At 34.5% G+C, this 21,794-nt stretch overlaps 1 protein-coding gene across 1 annotated transcript in view; it reads left to right on the top strand.

Annotated features, from left to right (window-relative positions):
• The window catches only part of SAC3A (SAC3/GANP/Nin1/mts3/eIF-3 p25 family), a 72,059-nt gene extending 53,744 nt beyond the window's left edge, over positions 1-18,315 (top strand). The window contains exons 9-13 of the mRNA XM_089826786.1: positions 9,079-9,138; positions 16,808-16,938; positions 17,312-17,445; positions 17,554-17,783; positions 17,878-18,315. Coding sequence (XP_089682912.1) covers positions 9,079-9,138; positions 16,808-16,938; positions 17,312-17,445; positions 17,554-17,783; positions 17,878-17,973 — 651 coding nt within the window. The 3' untranslated portion in view covers positions 17,974-18,315. The remainder of the gene's footprint in view (positions 1-9,078; positions 9,139-16,807; positions 16,939-17,311; positions 17,446-17,553; positions 17,784-17,877) is intronic.
• The last annotated feature ends 3,479 nt before the right edge of the window (positions 18,316-21,794 follow it).

The following is a 21,794-nucleotide window of genomic DNA, read 5'->3' as shown; positions in this document are numbered from 1 at the left end:
TACTCGGCTTGACGTTTGTCAACTGGATCATAAACATATGTACTAGCCTTCTTGTTGGCTGTGTGGCATGTATTTCATACTTCTGCAATCACGGACACAGTGGTATATGGTTGTCAAAGGTGGCATATTAGGAATTGCTACATTTGTATGTAATTTCCTACACCAGGAGTGCAACAGTGGTAGATATAAAAATGGAAAGATGATCATCAGTTATAGGTGAACTACAACAGTTTAATGAAGCCAATCTTTTTTGAGGGATCTTCAGAGGTTTTGAAACTGAAGAAGAGTGATGGCTGTAGTGAGAATAAATATGGCAAAGCTGTGGAACTACAGGGGATCAAAATTGAAGTTAGAAAGTGTCATCACAACGATACACGGGAAACTGTGGATAGAAACATTCGGATGCCTTAAAGCTTTGGAGATCATTGTAACCATAAGCACGTGACAGGAGACCATCATCTGACAAATGTCCATAATACAAAGTTACAAACCCATATGAGTGATGACGACACACCATATACTTTTGGTGACGATGCAAATGAGGACGGGTTCCTCTAGAGCATAATCTTCTTGTTTCTATTAGCGCACTATTTTGAAAGGAAGGCTTTGAATTGATACAAACTTTCATCCACCGTGGAGGCTCAAAAGAAATTTAGTACAAATATTGTGGGGGAAAAATACGATCCATAAAAGCCTACCGGATATCAAATAGCATGAGGATGAGGATGGACACGTAAGAAAAGGATATCTTATACAGATCAAATTGTGGCACATAAAAGCAGTGATTTGATCCCTAAAACCACGTCTGAGCAATCATAAAAGGAGAAAATAAAAACAATTGATAGAGACCTGATTTGCAAACATATTCCTGATTAACTTCCAAGTCTCAGTTATTAATATGAAGAGTTTCGAAGGAAAAGGATTGAAGTGAGGTTTGACGGTGAATAATTTTGCATAGATTTGATATATTATTAGGAGCGTTATAAATCATGTTGCTGGGAGGATATTCAAAGAGCCCGATAATCATAAAGGATATGATTTAATAAAAGGGAATTGATTAAAATGAGCAAAGGGTGTGATTAAGTTTAAAACAATTGTTATTGAAAGAGTGCTATTTAAGAGATGACTTTATGAAAAGTCATGTTGTTCTTATAATGTAAAATATAAAAGGGCAATATCATTCGGCAACAGAGACAAGATTCAAAATCATTCATATTCTGGAGAAAGTATTTTATATTTATTACTTGTACAGAGGGATAAGCAGCAACATTATGACTCTATAATATAAATTCTATAATTTTATTTTTATAATAAAATAAAATGTCTTTTGTTTATTTTTAAATAGCATGGAGATTTAAACTGCAGAGGAATTGTCCTTTGTAATTATTATTTGGAATTCTGTATACAATTTAAATGTCAGATAAGTGGACATGGACATTTAGCATTTTAAAATTGGATCATCACAGATATTGTGAAATATTTAATTATTCCCGTATTTGTGTCCAGTTTGTCTCCCTGAGGAGTTAAAATTCAATCTGGAGTAATTTAAGATTGCGCAATATTTGGTCTGTCGCATCTTGGTTATTTAATTGGTGGTAGTATAAGTGCATAAGAACTTTATAAAGTTGTACATGAAAATTCACTGAAGTTCACTCTATTGCCCGGATGAGCAAAGACACTGGTCTTTTTATTATTGAAGTCAGAAAATCTATAACTTCCTTCCTACAAGCATCAAATTCATAATAAACAAACCTTATACAATTCTTTCAATTCAAACATTCAGCATGTTTCAATTTCATTTTAATCGAGTTCAAGGACCTTGCCAGTCGGAGAACTCCAAAGTTTAAATTCACTTTAGAAAAGCTTTGAACCAAGTAATTAGGTTCGAGGAGAAGGTCTACCTGCCTAGGTGTAGCGGAGCCTGAAGTGCAGGGGAATCGAAAAGTATTCCCGTTCGTTGGCCAGAATTGATTGCAGAATCCTATTGAAGAAGTGGCAGGCTCTTGGATTTCCAATCCGTGGTTTTGGGAATCAACAACCCTTGTGCCAATGGTCTTTCTTTTGACTTGGTGAGATCACAATATTGGTGGGAAATAGTGTCAAGAATCAAGAGTGCGTCGGTTGGTTACACAAGTCTTTGGTTCGAAAAGGTGCATGCCACTTTGTTGCAAGAAGAGATGAATGCTATAAAGACCTCCCTTTTACCAATTAGAGATTCTTGGATTGAATCGGGTGTTTCTATTGTTTCCGATGGATGGAAAGATACCTTAAACCATCCGTTGATTAATGTTATTGTAGAGTTTCCCCAAAGGGACAATGTTTTTGAGGGCAATTAATTGGGAAGGAGAAGTGAGATACATAGTTCATTTCTAGAATTTTCATTGAGTCCATAAAGATTGTCAGTTATGAGAATGTGGTCTAGGTAGTCACAAACAATGCACAAATTTGTAGGGGTGTAGGTGCTTTGGTTGAGGATCAATATGAGCACATTTTTTGGACAACATGCAGTGTACGCTCCTAAACTTATTAATGCGACAAATGGGCATTAAAAAAGAGTGGGTGAAACAAATATACAAAGAGGACGAGGAGATCTAGATGTTTGTGACGGACCACCAAATGTCACAATCAATATTTAGATCTTTCTTGAGATTGAAGTTGTAGGTGAATACTAAATTTAATTCATTTATTTAATTTGAACTAATGTCATGTTAATTTATTAATTTGAATATAAATTCGTTGTTAGAATTCATAAATGAATTCCCACAAGCCCAAAATCACCTACATGCAAATACCTGCCACATATAAGAGCAAACCTAGAAAGCAAGAGTGCAAGAAAAATGGAGACAATTGTAGAGAAGGAATGAGAATGAGTTAACTTATCAGAATTAATTAGGATATCATAATCAACTATTACAATGAGATCAATCCTTATAAAGGAGATCAAAACACTAAAGGAGTGCATTTAATATTGATCATAATTATTAAATACCCAAAATAGCATAAACTAAGTTAATTTGAAGAAAAGAATAAAAAGGGACTTGATTAAAACAATTAAGCGAAACACCTTTTATTGTAACACCCCCCCTTAAAATGAACTTAGGGACTAGCTATAAATGAAGTGCATCAAAGCAAAATGCAACTAAAATGCTGGAAAACAAAATTGGGTCCCACAACAAAGCCATGATAGGTACCCAATCACAGCCAAATCTCTATGAAATAGAGAAAAAGGGAATTCTTCCCTCCAAAAAGAGATGGAAAATGAAGGTACAAATGAAACGTCTCAAGAGACTCTTTAAACAATATGTACAACCAACCTCCCAATGAGAGTATTGAGGCTCTAAAGTCCCCCCCTAGAATGATGGAACCCCCAATGTCGAGATGTCTAACAAAGAAAGCATGAGTAGATCCAAGAACGATGAACACTGTTTCTCCCTCAAGGAAGAAATAATATCATCTAGAGATACATAATCTCTTCCCATGTGAGAAGATATCAACTTGAATTAGAAAGATCCAAGAAAAGTGAAGCCCATGATGTCTCCTCATAGTGATTGATTATATCCAAGCCAAAGCTGCTGTGTACTGAAGATTCTGGAACTGTGACCACCAGGATCATAAATGTATGCTGATGACTGGACCAAGGTGGATTTGATTCTCCAAAAGAATCCAACATAGTGAATGCTGATATGGCAAGGCTTGAGAAGAAAAAATAGAAGACAATGGAGATGCAATTACATCAAAGCCATGTCTTGAAGTGTGGAAATCCAGATCCAAAAGATGGGATTCTAAAAATACCATAGAGATATCTGGTAGATATGAATCCCAAAAAGGTGGTGATGAAATAATCGCCATAGTATTTTGCTACATGGAAAACTTAATGTGACAAGTGGTAATTGGTCACACTCCATGTGCATGGAAAATTCTCATCCCAATGTTGACGACTCCCGCAATATGTGCATACAAGTTCTCTAAAATCAGATTAAATAGTTCAAGTGTGGATATCCAAATCCAAAAGATGGGATTCTAAAAATAACATAGAGATATCTGGTAGATATGAATCCCAAAAAGGTGGTGATGGAATAACCAGTGATGGAGACGGAATAATCACCATAGTATTTTATTACATGGAAAACTGAATGTGTCAAGTGATAATTGGTCACACTCCATGTGCATGGAAAAATATCATCTCAATGTTGAGGACTTGCACAATATGTGCATACAAGCTCTCTACCAGAAGTCATGTCTCCGATAAAAAATCAGATTAAATATTTTTGAAAACTGAATGTCAGATCCTCAAGATATGGCCCCAGGAAGGCCAAAAAATACCTCTGACTTCAACTGGCAAAAAATCCTGCAAGATGAAATCAGAAAACATAACTTGCACCATTGGGTTGTACTCAAAATTAGCTTTCCAACTATATCTTCATAGGGAAAAGCCCAACAACCACTCTTTATGACAAAAGAATCAAAGTGTTTGATGGGTTGAAGGTTGCCAGTTTTAACTACAAATGTTGATGTTAGCACCTACACATGCAAAGCGTACCTTCTTGTACATGCACTTTTAAGATTTTTTTTTTGGTATGGATGCTTTTTAAAAACGTTTTACAAAAGAACTTAAAAAAAACAAACCTTTTTTGCTTATGTTGATTTGTTTTTTATTTTCTTTGCCTTGAAAATTTTGCCCCTGTGCTTGTACAACATCGAGGGCAAATTTTGCCCCAAATGCTTTGGTGACCTAAATGGGTCAAATTTAATATCAAAATTCGTGGAAACAACCATGTAAAGTTGATGGTGGGGTTTGTTGGGCCTCAAAGTGCTCTGAATAACAGAAGTATGTCGTGGATTAAAAAAAGAAAGGAATAAACCCTTGCGGAATTGTCCCTTCTTGAATTCTTGTAGATCTGAATTGGCCCACAATGCATTAAAAAACTCACTCTAAGGAAATCTCAAAATTTGATGAATAAGGTGCCCCAAGTTTGGAGCTCTGATACCATGTTAGAATTCATAAAAGATGAATTCCAACAAGCCTAAAACCACTTACATGTGAATACCTGCCACATACAAGAGATAACCTAGAAAGCAAGAGAGTGAAAGTAAAATGGAGACAATTGTAGAGAAGGAATGAGAATGAGTTAACTTATCAAAATTAATTAGGATATCAGGATCAATTATTACAATGAGATCAATCCTTATAAAGGAGATCAAAATTTAATGCAAAACCTAAAGGAGTGCATTTAATAATTCTTATAATTATTAAATGCCCAAAAAAGCATAACTAAGTTAATCTTAAGAAAGGAATAAAAGGTGACTTAATTAATACAATTAAGTGAAATGCCTTTTACATAACTATGGTAGCTGGAAGAACAAGTTGACACATCTGATCTGCTTGGGTATTGATTATTGGATGATAAAAAAGAATCAAGAGGATATAAAGACAAAAAATGAATTGTATGAAGGAGAAAAATACAAAAAGTAGGGTACATTTGTTTAATGCTTAATTTTTTTTTTTTAAATGTGTTATTTACATATTGACTTGGTTGGTGAGACTCAACTTACATATCATACTATATTTATGAGACGACTTTTCAAGATGAAAGAGGCATTGGGTCAAATGGTTATTTGCAACCAATGGGTGTATGGAAGACTTCACATTTAGAGGGCCCAAAAGGTCAAGTCATTGGTCAGATGACAATTGGTGGGCTCGTATGGAATATGTATTGGAATTCACTAAGCCTATCATGACTATGCTTTGATTTGCTAATATAGATGCACCTTGTTTGTGGGATGTCTATGATGGCATGGACACAATGGTAGAGCAAGTAAAATTGACAATACAATAAAATGAGAACGGACCCATAGAGTGAAACTTTATGTCATAGGACAAAGATGACTACCACATTGCACCTCCTTGCATATGCCCTATCTCCAAGGTACTATAGCTAGAAAGTACTTTCTATGCTAAGAAGATTAAAACCATGTAGAGATGAAGATGTCTACAAGCGGACATTTTCTAGATTCTTCCAAGATAAACAAGTGGAGAAAGAAGTTAGGAAAGAGTTTGGCATTTTTTCCTTAGAAAGAAGTCATACTCCAACAACTATTAATGGCCAATACGAAATAGGAACTATCGCATAGTGGTATGTACATGGAAAAAAAATGGGTACCTCCAAACTCTTGTAATTAAGATTTTCTGAGAAGTAAGCATTTTTTAACCACTTGTATTCTATAATTTAGTACTTAACATTCTTCAATTTACTTTGCATTTTTTATTTTTAATTGTGAATAATATCCAGGTTGCAAGTTCTTCAGTTTCTGAATGGAATTGGAGTATATACTTTATCCGCTCTGTAAAGTGTAACCACATGGGTTCAAAAAAGGATGAAGACTTGGTTTATATTCATTCCAACTTGCGTCTTCTGTCACCTAAGGAGGAACACTACAAGGATGGGGCAGCAAAGCTTTGGGATGTTGCTTTTGTCACCTAAGGAGGAACACTACAAGGATGGGGCAGCGAAGCTTTGGGATGTTGATCCTGAATTTGCCAACTTGGATGCAACCGTTGAGGATCTTACTGGACTCACTACAGCTTATGATGATGATTGCATCCCTACATATGGCGCATCTAGTGCGAGTGAAACTGCTTTGGGTTCAAATGATCCTGAGCTTGCAGCAGATCCAATAGATGATTTTTTTGATAATCCTTATGATTATTGATGATAAGTGAACTAGATTTTGTAATTGTAATGATTTTCTGATTTTTATTGGAATCATCAACATAGACATATGTGATATGGCTTATTTGAATAGCTGTGAATTATCAATTGACATTCAATATTTATCTATGGCATTTGGCAGTCATCAATGATGAAGTATCATACTATCAAATGCTTTAATTCTGTATATTTCTTGCATTTTTTTGTATGTATATATCCAATTGCATCCAAAACCCCCAATTTTTTTTTCATGTATCCACATACCGGGTTCTCATACCAGCATCTGCATCCTTTTTCAAACTGGTAGCTTAGTTTATATTTCTTGCATTTTTTTGTATATATAACAATTTATAATATACAAACACACATACATATGCATACATACATACATACGTAGACACGTGCACACACACACATACACATGCACACACACACACACACACACATATGCATACATACATACATACACACCTACATAGACATGCAGGCACACACACGGACATAAACACATCTAAATGTATCCAAAAGCCCCAATTTTTTTTCGCGTACCAGGTTGTTGTATCCACATCCGCATCTGCATCTGTGTCCAGATTCGAACTGGTAACTTACTTTTAGGTTTCTTAGAAGTTTCATAACTTCATCCAAAACTATACCAATACATCGCTTGGAAGTGTTTCTGGAAATGATGATCCAATTTATATTATGGTTGAACCCTTTTTATATCTCATGATAGTAGATGGAGATATGGCGGGGGCATTCATGGCCGCATATAACGTTCTGAAATTGTAGTGCATTAACTTTTGATCAATCATGGGAAACTGATGCACTGTGTACATCAATACCATAAAGAGTGAATCATCTATGGCTTGTTGGTATGTTGATGGTCCCTTATCTGCTAGCAGATAAAAAGGCATGTTTAAAATGATCAAATAAATGTTGTATCAGGCATAACTGTTTTGGTTTCTTTCATGTTTGGTTAATGAAGATAGGTCTATTTCTTTGTGGCTTGTCAGAAATTGAATTATGCTTATGCTTCAACCTATGTCACAAGGTTCGAGTTCGAATTAGAGTTCGACAACAATAAAATTCGATTAAATTTCGGGTATCCCAAAAAAATCATAAAAATTTGACATTAAATTCGTCTTATATATATTTTATTTTTAAAAATATATATATTAAAATTTTAAACATAAAAAAATAGTATATTAAACTTCAATATAATATAAATACATTTAAACCATATTAGTATTTTAAAGTTTTAAAAGGTAATTTAAATATTATTAATATATAATAACAATTATATTAGATTTTTAATATTAATATAAATATATTATAATTTAAATATTTAAAATATTAGACTTTAATATATTAATAAAAACACATCAAATAACAAATCTAATGATTCAAAACATAATAAAAATAGATTTAAAGAAAAGGTACTAAATATTATAATTAAGATAATATACTAAATTCTAAAATATATTATAATTAAAAAACAAATCTAGATGATTTAATGATAAGATATTAAATTTTCATTTAAAATAAATTTAAAACAAAACAAAACATAAATATTAAGTCTAAATGTTTAAATTAAATCTACCCAAACTTTTAACCTATCGACTTGAATTTATTTTCTTTAGAGGAGCCGAATCATTTACTCTAAGTTTGTTTCCGCCGATGGAGTATGAGCTTCTGTCTGCGCCATGAATTTGGATTTTTTTCCCTGGTCGGTGGTGGATATCTGTCTGCCCATTCATGCCGTCCAATATTAAACTGTTGTAAGAAATATTCGCAGCTGAAAATTTACTCGCTGCTTGACCTTAAAAGGCTCTGGAAAACAATTTTTTAATATGTTTTATTTTAAACAGACTGCACACTTCCTACGAATTTTAAAACGAATTTTAACAATTTTTTAATAGACTTTTGACATTCGTTGAATTCCGAACTTCATGATGGAAATCGGGCGAACCCTGTGACTTAGGCTTCAACCATGATAAAAGTGAGATACAGTTATGTAAAATACATAGTAATGTCTGTAACTAGTGCATTTTTAGCCTTGTCAAAATGCACTAAAAGAAATCACTATTAATCTCTGCCTTGTAAAATTCTATTATGAGGTTTTAGACTGTGATATCTTAACACCATGTGAGTCTTCTAAGGACCTCTAAGATTTAATGGTTTCCTAGCTTTATTGGATTATAGTTAAATGCAAGTTTTGAGAGCTTGATATTATAGATTTAATTTAATAATTGATATCCAAACTTCAGAGGATTCTCCAGAGCCTCATAAGTTTATTATTAGATGCAAGTCCTGAGAGCTTTATATGATAGACTAAATTTTATCGTTGATATTTTGTATAATCATACAGGTTTATGAAACACATGCACGATTAGCACTTGAGGCCGGAGATATGTCAGAATTCAACCAGGTATGAACTGCTGAATAATGTAGCCTGTATTGCTTTTTGTCACATTTCCCACTTATTTGCAATTATATCACTTTGTTTAATGGTTTAATTTGTTATGTGAGCATAATATGCCTTGGATTTATTTTTTGAAAGTGCATTGTAGATAAATTGAGTGAACTGGAATTTGATTGAGAAATATACGCCTTGGATTTATTTTTTGAAAGTGCATTGTAGATAAATTGAGTGAACTGGAATTTGATTGAGAAATAAAATTTGAAATTGATGACTTAGTATGAAAGAGAAATTTCACGCCTTTGTCACATAATGGGATGTTTTTGGTTTCTTCTAATAGAACATTTGGTCCTAATTTGTTTCATGCAATTTTAAGTGTCATGACTACTCAAAACTTCTTGGCGGGAAAAATAAAAATGAATGAATGACTTATTAAAGTTTCATTTCTGAATTTTTTTATTGATTCTTTGGTTTGTTAAACTTAATTGAAAAAAAGAAGGTTAAGAATGGACTTCAATATTTCTCTTTTCTATTAGAAATGAATTCACTTTCAAATTATATAATACAAGATTTCTACCATCATATTTATTGTTTTTGTAGTTTAAGAATTCTTTTGGTACATAAATCCTAGTTTACAGGGTATTGTACTCAAGGTCTCAATTGTGGACCCAATCAAGTGGGGTTAAAGTTTGGTGGCAAAGAATGTTTTTGTAGCAGCTAGGGCACATTCCTACCACCTTGAGTTCCATGTGGGCACACCCACCCATTCTGTTGCACAGTCCTTGTGGGTATGCCTACCGATATGCCCCTAGAAAACTTGGGAATGCCTTCCTTCATACCCCTAAAAAACTTGGAGCAGCAGGGATGTGCCTTGGCTCCTCTCTGAAATGATTGAGATAATTGATTGTTGTGTTAAACAAAGGAGGGGAATGCTCCTTATTTAAGCAATTACCAGAGGTCTTTCCATAACAGAAACGATCAAGAACTAAAGACAAATGGAAGTTTCTCAGTACTAATTGACGTATTCATTGAATAGAGAGATACTCAAAAGTAACTAAACGACTTAAATGGCCATTACAAACTAAATATTACAATATTACTTCAATACCATCCCTTAATGGTCCTTCTACTAACTACAATATTTGTCTCAAAATTTTATGAATGTAACCCCTCCTTAAATGCTACCTTTGGGTAATCAAGCCATCACTCCCTTTATTTAGAGGCACACAAATTGAGACAAAATCCAGCTTCTCAAATACCAACAAAAGTTGGCTAAAAACCTGTAACCCACAATTTATTTTAAAAAAAAGTGCAAAAATGCAAGGTACTTATCAGGGAAGAATGTTTTATCTTTTAAGCTTATTTGTAAACTTTGGTACTTATATTCTTTTGCATTTTTAATATTTAAGTTTTCTTGATATTATCTCTAATGTCAAAAGGTATCAAGTTTTTTGGCTTTTCGGAATTGGGGTACATACTACATCATCCACTTAGTGAAAAGCATGACCAGTTAGTTGCAAGAAATATAGGAAGACTTGGTCTATACTGTTCTAACTTTCATCTCCTATGGCATAAGCAAGTTGAATACGAAAAAAAGGATAATTAAGAATTGATATAAAACCCTTGAGTGCAGCAACTTGGATGCATCTATTATAGACCTTGCTTGAGTCAATGTAGATGATGATGAGGCTCTTGCACATGATGTACCTAGCGCAAGCGACACTTCATTTGTGTGTGGTTCAAATGATGTTGCAGTTGAATGGAGTGATGATTTTGATCTAGATGCATTTGATGAAGAATAAAAACCAAGGCACAAGTTTTTTATCATATTAATTTCAAAATTTGCGATTTTAGTGATTTTCATTTAAATTGTCTTGAGATATTTGGTACATGATATAATCTTGAAATTTTGAACCATCAATTGACAATTTATCTTTATCACTATCATTGGTCAATGATAAGGTATTATATTGATTCAAGGGCATCGAGACGTGCAAGAGCAATCTTGCATCATCCTAAAATGTTTATTATATGGCGAATAGTTCTGTTTTCAATAATGGCTGTGTGCAGGCTATTTTGTGTCTCCACATACCTTGAAAATGTTCGAGGGAACACAAGATATAAAATAAATTAATATTTATGGCCTATATTTTTAGCAGTGGACACATGTTAATGATGATTGAAAAGAAAAATGGAGGAATTACCAACTTGTTATTTGCTTGGAGAAGTGGGAAAAACTTATTGTCATATGTCAAAGTGGTGATTACTAAAGGTACAAGAAGAGGCTCTTTCTTAGGTGCCCACTCTAGGGAAGTTGAATAGTTACAAAGCAAATGGAGGGATCTCTCTCTTAGGTGCCCAACTTTGGAAGTTAAAGAGTCTTGCAATGTTTGTTCATCTATTGTGTATGTGTTGCTTTTCTTGGGGAAGTGGGAAAAACTTATTATCATATAAGTAGGAGATAATTTCCACAGCTAGTCATGTTGAATCACTACTCATGAAACATGGGTCATCGAGTTTGACTCAAAATCACACAGTTAAATCCTGATATTCATATCACAATTATTATCATATGTCAAACTGGTGATTACAAAAGGATTAGGAAGAGACTCTTTCTTAGGCACCCACTCTAGGGAAGTTGAAGAGTTACAAAGAAAATGGAAGGATTTCTCTCTTAGGTGCCCAATTTCAGAAGTTAAAAAAGGCTTGCAATGTTTGTTCATCTATTGTGTATGTGTTGCTTTTTGTAATGTCCCCTGTGTGTTGCTTTTTGTAATGTTCCCTATTTTTAGCAGTTGGCAGGTAGTCAGTTAGGTCAATCCATCATTGTGATCCTTGTGGTCTGGAAGGATGTTTAGAGGTCCACAATGATCGACTTACTATTTTTACTATGTCAGTGATGGTGGTTTCCATTTCAGGCAACAACCTAGGTGCTATTCTCAGACAGTGATGATATTGGCACTTCCAGTGATATATATTAAGTTATAAATTGCTTTTGGGCTCCTAGTGAAAGGTGTGCTGAAGAAGCCTTTTAAGCGAAAAGTGTCTTCATGAAGCTTTTAGCGCGGGAGTTATTTGTTCAAAATTATTAAATGAAAGCTTCTAATTGAAAAGTGTCTTGATGAAGGCTCTTTAGTGAGAAGTGTGTGTGAGAGGCTACTTGCTTTTGGTGTCTCGAAGAAGTTATCTTTTATTATTATAAAAGCAATACTTTGTGAGAAAGCAATTCATTATTTGATCATTTTTTTAATCTCTTTGTGAATTGGCTGAGGGTTTTCTACACTAAGTTTATTGATGACTGATTTCTCCATCTGCTGTTACACTTTGAGCCTTTGAAATACATGGTGAATTGTGCTCTGTTTAATGTGATTTAATTCTGCAATAAGGGTTGGAAGTTTGGTGCTGTTGTCTACCAAATTATCCATTAACCTGCTGCTGATCGATCCGGGTTTAGACTCCATAATTGAGTCTTCATATCTCTTTGAGATTGCCATTGCTTTGAAGACGGTTGATAGCTGCAATTAGACGCCAATGGCTACCTGACAACTTATATGCACCCCATCCAATGTTAAATAGTCTAAGTTATATTTTCATTATAAATTGGTGCATTCTGGTGGCACCGTAGATGGCGCCCAATTAGACGATACTGGTCTGCATTTACACTACAGCCTGTGTGGCCAGATTGAGGAGTTATTGCGAGTCATTGTGGAGCTGGGCTGCTTGTTTTGGAGCTGTATCTGGGCACCAATTATCTGCACACTATTATATTGCCTGGGCAACCAATATTGATGGGTAGCATGGAGTTTTACTACAGCAGCATCCCATATTGACAGCTGCGAGTTGTTACTGCTAAGCAGCGTTTGCATAGAGCTGCTACAAGAAGGTTGGATGCTGGGAGTCTGCATTTTATTTCCAACGTCAGGTTCATTATCGGGTTCCTTAATAAAGAAATTACATTTGCATTTGGTTTTTAATCATTGTAAATATTTTGTAATTGAAATTCAAGTTGCAAGCAATGTTAGATGTCATTGGAAATACTTTGGAATTGAAATAAGGAGTTGCACAAAAACTGTTTGATGAAATGTCAAGCTGTAGTTATGTGTCTCAGTTATATTGAATCACTAGTATGCATGCCAAGTATTTGTAGAAATGCCTAGTGGTTGTAGGTGGGATGCATGGCAAGTGTTTGTCTTAACGTCTATTAGCTGTAATAGTTAATTTCAGTCATGTATATGTTTGTCAAAGGTCTGAAATAGTTAGTGTATCATTTCTATAACAACCTTGCATTGTTAGAAGCATTCAATAACTTCATTGGCAGCCTCCAAACTAAAAGAAGACACAGAAAAATCATAACAGCAGTCTCGACTATTGCATGCTAAATGTTTGATAATATTCCTTGAGCTTCATAATGACAGATTGTGATCATATTTACAAGGGATATTACAGAATTGAAGTTAGAACTGGTTGGGGTTCTTATAGTGGTATCAGAGTTTGCATGCTAAGTGTCTGAGAAAATGTCAAACCACTAAAATTGAAGATAGAACCGGTTGGGTTCTTTTCACTTTTCTTAGTGTCCATGTGTTGCCCATCTAAGAGGAGCATGGGATTTCCAAGGTTCATAAAAATGCTATAAATTGTGGCTTGGGCTAGTTGTTACATAATCCAGAATTGAGTTGATCATTCAGAGTAGAGTTGATCATTTGAAGTTGAGAATATTATCTCCATTTCAGGGTGTTGAGTTGTAGCCCTAGCTTGCAGATTTTGAAAAGCCAATGAGGCTAAAGAATTGTAAATTTTTGAATATGGAATGACATTTATTGAAGCAAGAGAAGGCAAATTATTCTTGCAAATTCTTGTGTTATTTGGTTTTTTGTGCTATTGGTAAATATTGGGTGTAGAAGCAAGCCCTTCGTCATGTGAATCAGAGCATCTGTTTGGGTGTGCAAGGGGACTGCCCTTCATCACATACTATCAAAGATTCAAACTGTAATATTATATGATAAATTATTGTTTTTTAACAATTTCATTCATATAATTGATTGATTTTGCACACACACATATTGTATATTGTACCCAGCCACATACTATACTCAAAAGACTTTTTGGGCTCTATTAGTGTACTAGAACTCCACACCTGTACTTATGCCATACCTTAATCGGCAATTTACATAAAATCATGAGTAATCATAGAATTGAGTCCAATTTCAATCTACTGAGAGACAATAAGTACATATTTCATATTTGTTGGTTTTCTGGCCCTAGCCTTGCTAGAGATGCAATAATGCTGCTTTCCATTCTTCGTAACATGGTTTGTCTCCCTCAGTTTTGTGCTTTACTGGAAGTTTCTGTCTTCATATGCATAGCTGTATTTATTATGTTCTCTGGGGGTTTTAACCATTTTAGGTGTATACACCCTTTGTCCTTGGCAACATGCTTTTATTTTTCTCACCTGTTTGCTTCATTGGCGGCTCCTTTCTTCACATGGATATCTTTACAAGTTAGTTTATGGAGGTTTTAACCACTTATGTTTTATGCCATCTCTTGCTCTGTTTATTTTTGCAGTGTCTAGTTACTTTTGTTGCCTAGATTTTTTTTAACCCTAATTCTTATCTGTTTAAGCTGGTTGTACATGTAGGTCCCCTTAAAATACTGGGTTCATTTGTGGACATAAAACACAATTTCTTTGTTTGTTTTTAATAACAGTCTGTCAAGACAGGTTTTAATGAGTGTTTGCCCCAACAATTTGGAGGCTGGAAAGGTGAGTTTTTGATTCAGAACTCCTAAAGATAAAATAACCTAAAATGACCTCATTATATTAAATATCCTCCGAAGTGTACATATTTGACCATGCCAGGTCTGAAAGGTATTAGTCCATAGCTGGGCAACTTAGATACCGGTGCGTTCAGGAATTCGTCTGATGTGTGGGTAGCTTAAGGATGCACGGATGCGTTTGGGTGCTGCACCGATGTGCACAGGAAGCTCTTCCAGCTCCTTTGGACGTGCACGGGATGCGTCAGAGAGCATTCGGAGAGAACCCAGACAGCATCCGGGTGCATCTGGAGAGCATCTGTATAACAAAATCTATAATATTTCTTTCAATTGATGGCAGATTATTCATAACAAAATAGCTATGTATAAGAATTCCAAAGCAACCTTTATCTATTTAATAGATGACTGCAATACTGATTCGCAGAGCTAAACACAGATAAATCTGCAATTAATTGTCTGACCTTAACGAGCAGCAAACTGTCAATTCTGGATGCTTGGTGAAGACAATGCCTTGCATATTGAACAGCTTATATGTTTCGGACAATACCTTGTATCCAAACACATTCAAAATCCCCCCCAAAAAAATTGTGCATCCGTGCATCAGCATACTGCACCCACATCAGCATCAGAAACAGCATCGGTAACCTAGCTGGCCAATATAGAAAGAAAAAGGTACATAGTATTATACATAGGATGCATCTGGAGTCCTGCTTAAATCCTCTTCAAGCTTTCTCAACCGCTGCTGAGGCTGTCTATTTAGAACTTGGAGACATAGAATGGAGGATGGAAAAGTTGATTGATGTTGCTTCTTAAAATGATTTAAATAGAAAATTGTATATCTTGTATCTCGTTTCTTTTTGAGATATATATCTGGTCATACCATAGTTCGTATGCTGAAACATTTTGCTGGGTTTTATATAAGAAAAACATGGCTAAAAAAGATTGAACGTACAGAAACTCCAAAAATCTAAGAACATATACAGCCCAACATCATATAAAGATAAATCATATCTAGGCAATAAAACAAAATGAGTAGAAAGGAAAAACATTTATTGTTTATAATTTATATTTTTATTGCACTTTAGTACTAGGATGGCTTTGTTCGCTATGCAGATTTGGCAAATGGTTTTTGGAAAGATGGCTTCATTTTAAATTCTTTTGCGTAAAAATCATATAAAAACAATCAATATTTAATATATACATATTTGCAGGTTAAAAACAGGAATTTAGCTCAGAAAAGCACAAAACAACCATAAGAATTAAAACTACCTCTTCAACATGAATGAGTCAAACTCCAATGTCATTATAAAAATAAACTAGAAAACACATATTTCTAAGTGGATTTGCTTTGGTTACGACATGATTCTTTGGGGTTCATAGCAGCTTTGCCCAGCTTCTATGTGTACCTTGACACCCTCTTGAATTGGCACTGAATCCAGACCGGTTACAAACTGGCCCTGGATGAAAATGGGAAAATCAGATATATGTTGTTCCACAGGAGAGGTACAGTAATATTTGTGACTGAGTGTATGGTGTGGTTTTCTGATAAAACTTTTGCCAAATAATCATGTAAAACATATAGGATAGCTTAGTTTTGTACTGAAAAATAATGAAATGTATCTGTTTGGATTAAATAATTGAAGGCATTATTAAAAAGTATAGAAAGACAGATTTTCTTCATCTTAGATACATTTTTGTGCAATAATAAAATGTGTTGTTACATAGGAGTGTATTGTAGTATTTGTGATTGACTGTAGGGTGTATTGTTATGATATTGTTTAACAAAAGAAGCAAGTAAAGCTTGAAGTTGATTATTTGTTAAAAGTAACAATAATTTTTCATCATCGACATCTATAAATGTGTCCGGTACAAGTTATTCCTGATCTAAGGTCTATATTTGGTTATGCAGTGTCAATCACAGCTTGAAGGGTTATATGCTGAAGGTATTAAGGGCTGCCATCATGAATTTGCAGCTTATAAGTTGTTATACCGGTGTCTGAACTTGGGCAACACTCGTGATCTCTTGTCATCGATGGCAAGGTGCTATTTTCACCTTTAAATAGAATTATTACCTCGCTCAGTAGATTTGCATCCAAATGAGTTATTACATGTAAAAACAAATTGTACTTTCAATTTGTGATAAAAATTCTTTATGAAATCCCTATTCAATTAAATTATGTGAAAGTTAGAATGTATAATAAGAATTTTTGTTTTCCAAAATGTGTTTATTTGGATCATTATACAGAGTCAAAGAGAAGAATAATATAATAATTGTGCTGTACATGAGACTTAGATGTTCCAATAGCTTGTGGTACCAATGATCTCTCAACATGAGAACTTGACTGGTATATGGACCATATTCTATAGTTACTTTGTTCTTACATCTTGTAGTTTTCTTTATTCCCTTGCTCAGGTTGTCAATTGATGCCAAAAGAGACGATGTTGTAAAGCATGCATTGGCGGTCCGAGCAGCTGTTTCTTCAGGAAATTATACCTCCTTTTTCCGTTTATATAGAACTGCTTCTACCTTAAGTGCATGCCTGATGGGTATGGATCTGAAAAGTTTTCTTCAGACGTGTATTTGAATTATGAGCTGTTATTTGGTGAGATTTATAGATTTGATTTTGCTAAGTAAATTCATCCTAAAAATTGTAGATCTTTATGTGGAGAAAATGCGGTTTGAGGCAGTGAGATGCATTTCTCGTTCTTACCGTCCAACAGCTCCAGTTGCTTTCGTGGCTCAGATATTAGGATTTACAGATTCGACTTCATTCAAGAGTAGTGATGAAGTTGACGGAATCGATGAGTGTGAAGAATGGCTGAGAGCACATGGTGCAATTGTTGTCAGAGATAAGACTACAGGAGAACTGCAGCTCAATGCAAAGGTAGGCTGACATGATAAAGTCTGATTCAATAAAATCTATATGCTAGGAGTGTTGAAGATTACCACATTTCTCTAATTGTTATTTGCCTGTGTAGGATACTGCCTCTAGTCTTTTTATGCCTGAGCCTGAAGATGCTGTCCCTCACGGTGACGTTTACCTTGGTCTCAATGACTTCTTCGCCAGGGCATAATTTTGATGTCAGGCAATACTTCTATTTTTTATCACAGGCCAAAATTAGTGGTCTAATTGATTTGTAATTCTATAACGTTTTTGGTGTTCATTAATAACATCATAATGAGCTATCCTTGCACATGCCTGAAGTTTCTGGGCTGAAGCAATGGAGCCAAATCTTGCCCTGTTCTTTATCCTTAAAGCTGCAACAAACTGTTTAGAATTTGTATCTAATACAAAGAGGTGAAAGCATGTAATCATAGCTGAGTTTGAAAAATCCATCTGTTTCTTTGGTATGCTAACAAAGAATGTTAAGGAGTTTTAATTTTATGCAGCAAATCCTTCAACTGGATTTAACTTACCTCTCTTGGATCATGCCAATATGATGCCCCAGAAATCTATGGCCCTGGGGGGTTCTATATGCAAGTGAAAGCATGCTTAATTTATGTTATAAGGGAACTTTATGCTTTCAGATGGGGAAACTTAAGGAGAGTTCTTACATGGTAGAAGATGCTGTGTATTTTAGATAGTACTCGGCAGATATTGTGATTTTCATGCACAGGCACTTATTAGATATTGAAAATAATTCCAATTGGAGCTATAGACTAATATATGCATGACGAGCAGAGTGGGATACAACATTACTGAATTCCGGAACAAATTCAAGCTTCTTGCTTTGTTGAATCGTAGAATAGTGTAGGTTTCAAGTGCTAGGGTATGACAGGTTTTCTTTCAACACAAATGGTAAATGCTTAAAGCTTTGTCACGACCCTAAAATAGTTTTGGGGGCATTTCCTTCGAATGCATTTCCAAATCTTTTCCGACGAGCTTTTAACTGGATGTGGATATTCCATTCTTGTTCCTAAAATGGTTTAATAAAGCAATTGTACCCATGTAATTGGAAGGATCTGCTCACTGGGGCATGCATATGTTTCTGTTATGTAAATTTTTTGTGACTGTAAAATATGCTTTCGAAGTTGAAACTCATTTGGTATACAAATTTTTTGTTCTCAGAAATATGGGATTGGGCAGCTTGAGGAAGTACAGATATCCGATCTCAAAGCATATTCCCAATATTACCCTTTTGCTGGGGATATTTTATGAAAATTTTCTCAAAGAAATTCCTACAAAGCAAAAAGCCTTGTTATCCTCATCATGCAAAATTTAATGTGCATTTTTGATTTACGAGAGATACGTGACTTCCATTTCATGCAGTTGGAGTTGAAATTTATTTGAAATGCCGAAAAATTTCATCTCAGAAATAGGAAAGTGAGGCAACATAAGGAAGAAGTTTAGATTTCTGTTCTACAGAAGGGCATATTCCCAATATCACGATTTAACTGAACTTGTGTATGGAAATGGTCTCAAAAAAATATTTTGGACGCACGAAAGGCACACGTAACCTCATTTCATGATTAACAATAATCTTTTGTATTTATGTACATGTTTGAGTTCAATTTCGGAGATGTGTTAAAGCTCAATAGAGTGTACAATGATCTTATTGAAGGTATTCGGAGGCAAGTAGTGTTCCTTTGTTTAGTTATATGCGCACCAAGCTAAATGGAACTTCACCATAATCAAACTCACAAACATTCATTTAAGGGAACGGGCCTCAATTTCTGATGCCAGCAAAGCATTGTTCCCCCGAGTTTCCGGGACGTGGACAACGGGGGACGATAGGACGAGTTTTTGGGATGGCAAGCACAAAGCATGTCATTTAAGCATTATAGAGCTTTAACATACAACATTTGAATGTCATCTAGGAAATAATAACTGATTTTAGTTCTCAATTGTCAATATGCATATCAATATGTGAACAAAAATATTAAAATATAAGTTAAGCAGTGAAAATATCGTTAAAAACTGAAAATGTAAATATGCCCAAAGGCTAGAGGGCTGCCATAAAGTATCCATGTATCATCATGATGTTCAAGTTCAACATAGAAAAATGAAGTGGACTATTGCTCCTATTCTACCTCTGCTGCCATGACATCAAAATCGAAGTGCTCACTATCATCCTCCACAGGAAGCGTAGTCTCATTTGATAGAACCTGAACCAATCCCAGTGTTGTGCCATCCTCATCTATTTGGGTCACATCCTCAGGCTCAACATCCCACCACAAAGTTGGTGTTTGCCTATGCTTTGTCTATTGATCTATAAGTTGAACAACATGATGCACTGTCACTAGCATCTCTGTTCTTTTAGAGGTGAGTTTGTTCCTCTTGATGGAGTGGATAAATGAATATGTGGACCAATTCCTCTCGGAGAACTAGCAACCTGTGCAAAGAGGTGAGTGGCAAGTGTTTTTAATTCAAATGTATGGCAAGTGTTTTTAACTCAGATGTATCTCTCCCATGCCAGGTCTGTTAAGATTATAGTCTCCTTTAGATTGATAGGTTAAGAATATTGTTTTCATATCAAGAGGCACATATATATAGGAATCTGTAAAAGAAAAGGAGAGATTCAAGCACTTCATACAAACTCAAGAAACAAAGAAATATATATATATATATATATATATATATATATATATATATATATATATATATATATATATATATATATATAAAGAGGAATTTGTAAAAGAAAAGGAGAGATTCAAGCACTTCATACAAACTCAAGAAACAAAGAAACGAAGAGGAAGTTCAAACCAAAGAGAGGAAACAATTTTTAAAATCACAAGGAAAAAAATCTATCCAAAGTACAATGCTATCGATGTGAAAAGTTAGGCCACATTCAAAGATTTTGTCCAGAAAAGAACGAAAATCAAGCTACCTTGGTTGAATCCGATGAAGTGGCAAATCCTCTATTCTATTTAGCCTTGTCAAGTGAATTAAATTCAAGTAATAATACTTGGATAATAGATAGTGGAGCTTTAAGACATAACTAGATTTAGAAATCAGTTTGAAACATTCAAAGAGTATTTTACAAAAGAAGTTACAATTGGAGATAATTTTACTTACCCAATAAAAGGAACTGGGCCTTGCTCCTTACAAAGAAAATAAGAACACTTAAATTAAAAGATGTGTTATTTGTACTTGGGATAAAAAGAAATCTAATCTTCATTCTAGGACTAGTTGATCAAGGATAACATGTCACTTTCAATGAGAACAAAGTATTACGATGGTCTAAAAACTCCCAACATAAAGAACACCATTAATAGAAGATCAAGAGATGGAAGTTTGTATAAATTAAGTGCTAAAGCAAAACAACAAGCCCTAAATCAAGAAGTCCATAAATCAATTGAACTTTGACATAGAAGATTAGGACACTTTGGCTTTAGTACCCTTCTTACTATAGGAAAAATCACTACAGGTATACCTAATCTCAAATATGATCATACTAGTATTTGTAAAGGGTGTGTACTAGGAAAAAATAAAAAAGGGGTATTTTCCTTTAAGTAAAAACAAGCCTAAAATGGTACTAGAACTTGTTCACACTGATTTGTGTGGACCCATGTCAACACCTCCTCTAAGGGGATTGTTGTACTATGTGACCTTCATTGATGATTGTTTTAGAAAACTTGGATATACTTCTTAAAAATTAAAGAATCTAATGAAGTTCTACAAAAGTTAAAAGAATTTAAAGCTCTGGTGGAGAATCATACTAGAAAGAAATAAAAACTTTTAAGATTAGATAATGGAGGTGAATATACTTTTGACATCTTCAAAGAATTACGTATTTTTGTTGGGATTAAGAGGGAGACTACAATACTTTATAATCTTCAACATAATGGGGTTGTAGAAAGAAAAATATAGAAATATTATAGAGCAACAAAAGCTACGATTCATGATCAAAATCTCTGTCTTTTTGGGCCGAAGCAGCAAATACAACAGTAT

This window comes from Cupressus sempervirens, chromosome 4 (genome assembly GCF_028749045.1).
Source record: "Cupressus sempervirens isolate cs-2001-9-10 chromosome 4, ASM2874904v1, whole genome shotgun sequence".
Classification (NCBI taxonomy): domain Eukaryota; kingdom Viridiplantae; phylum Streptophyta; class Pinopsida; order Cupressales; family Cupressaceae; genus Cupressus; species Cupressus sempervirens.
Note: the sequence above shows the minus strand (reverse complement) of the source record. Positions and strands in the feature narration are given on the sequence as shown.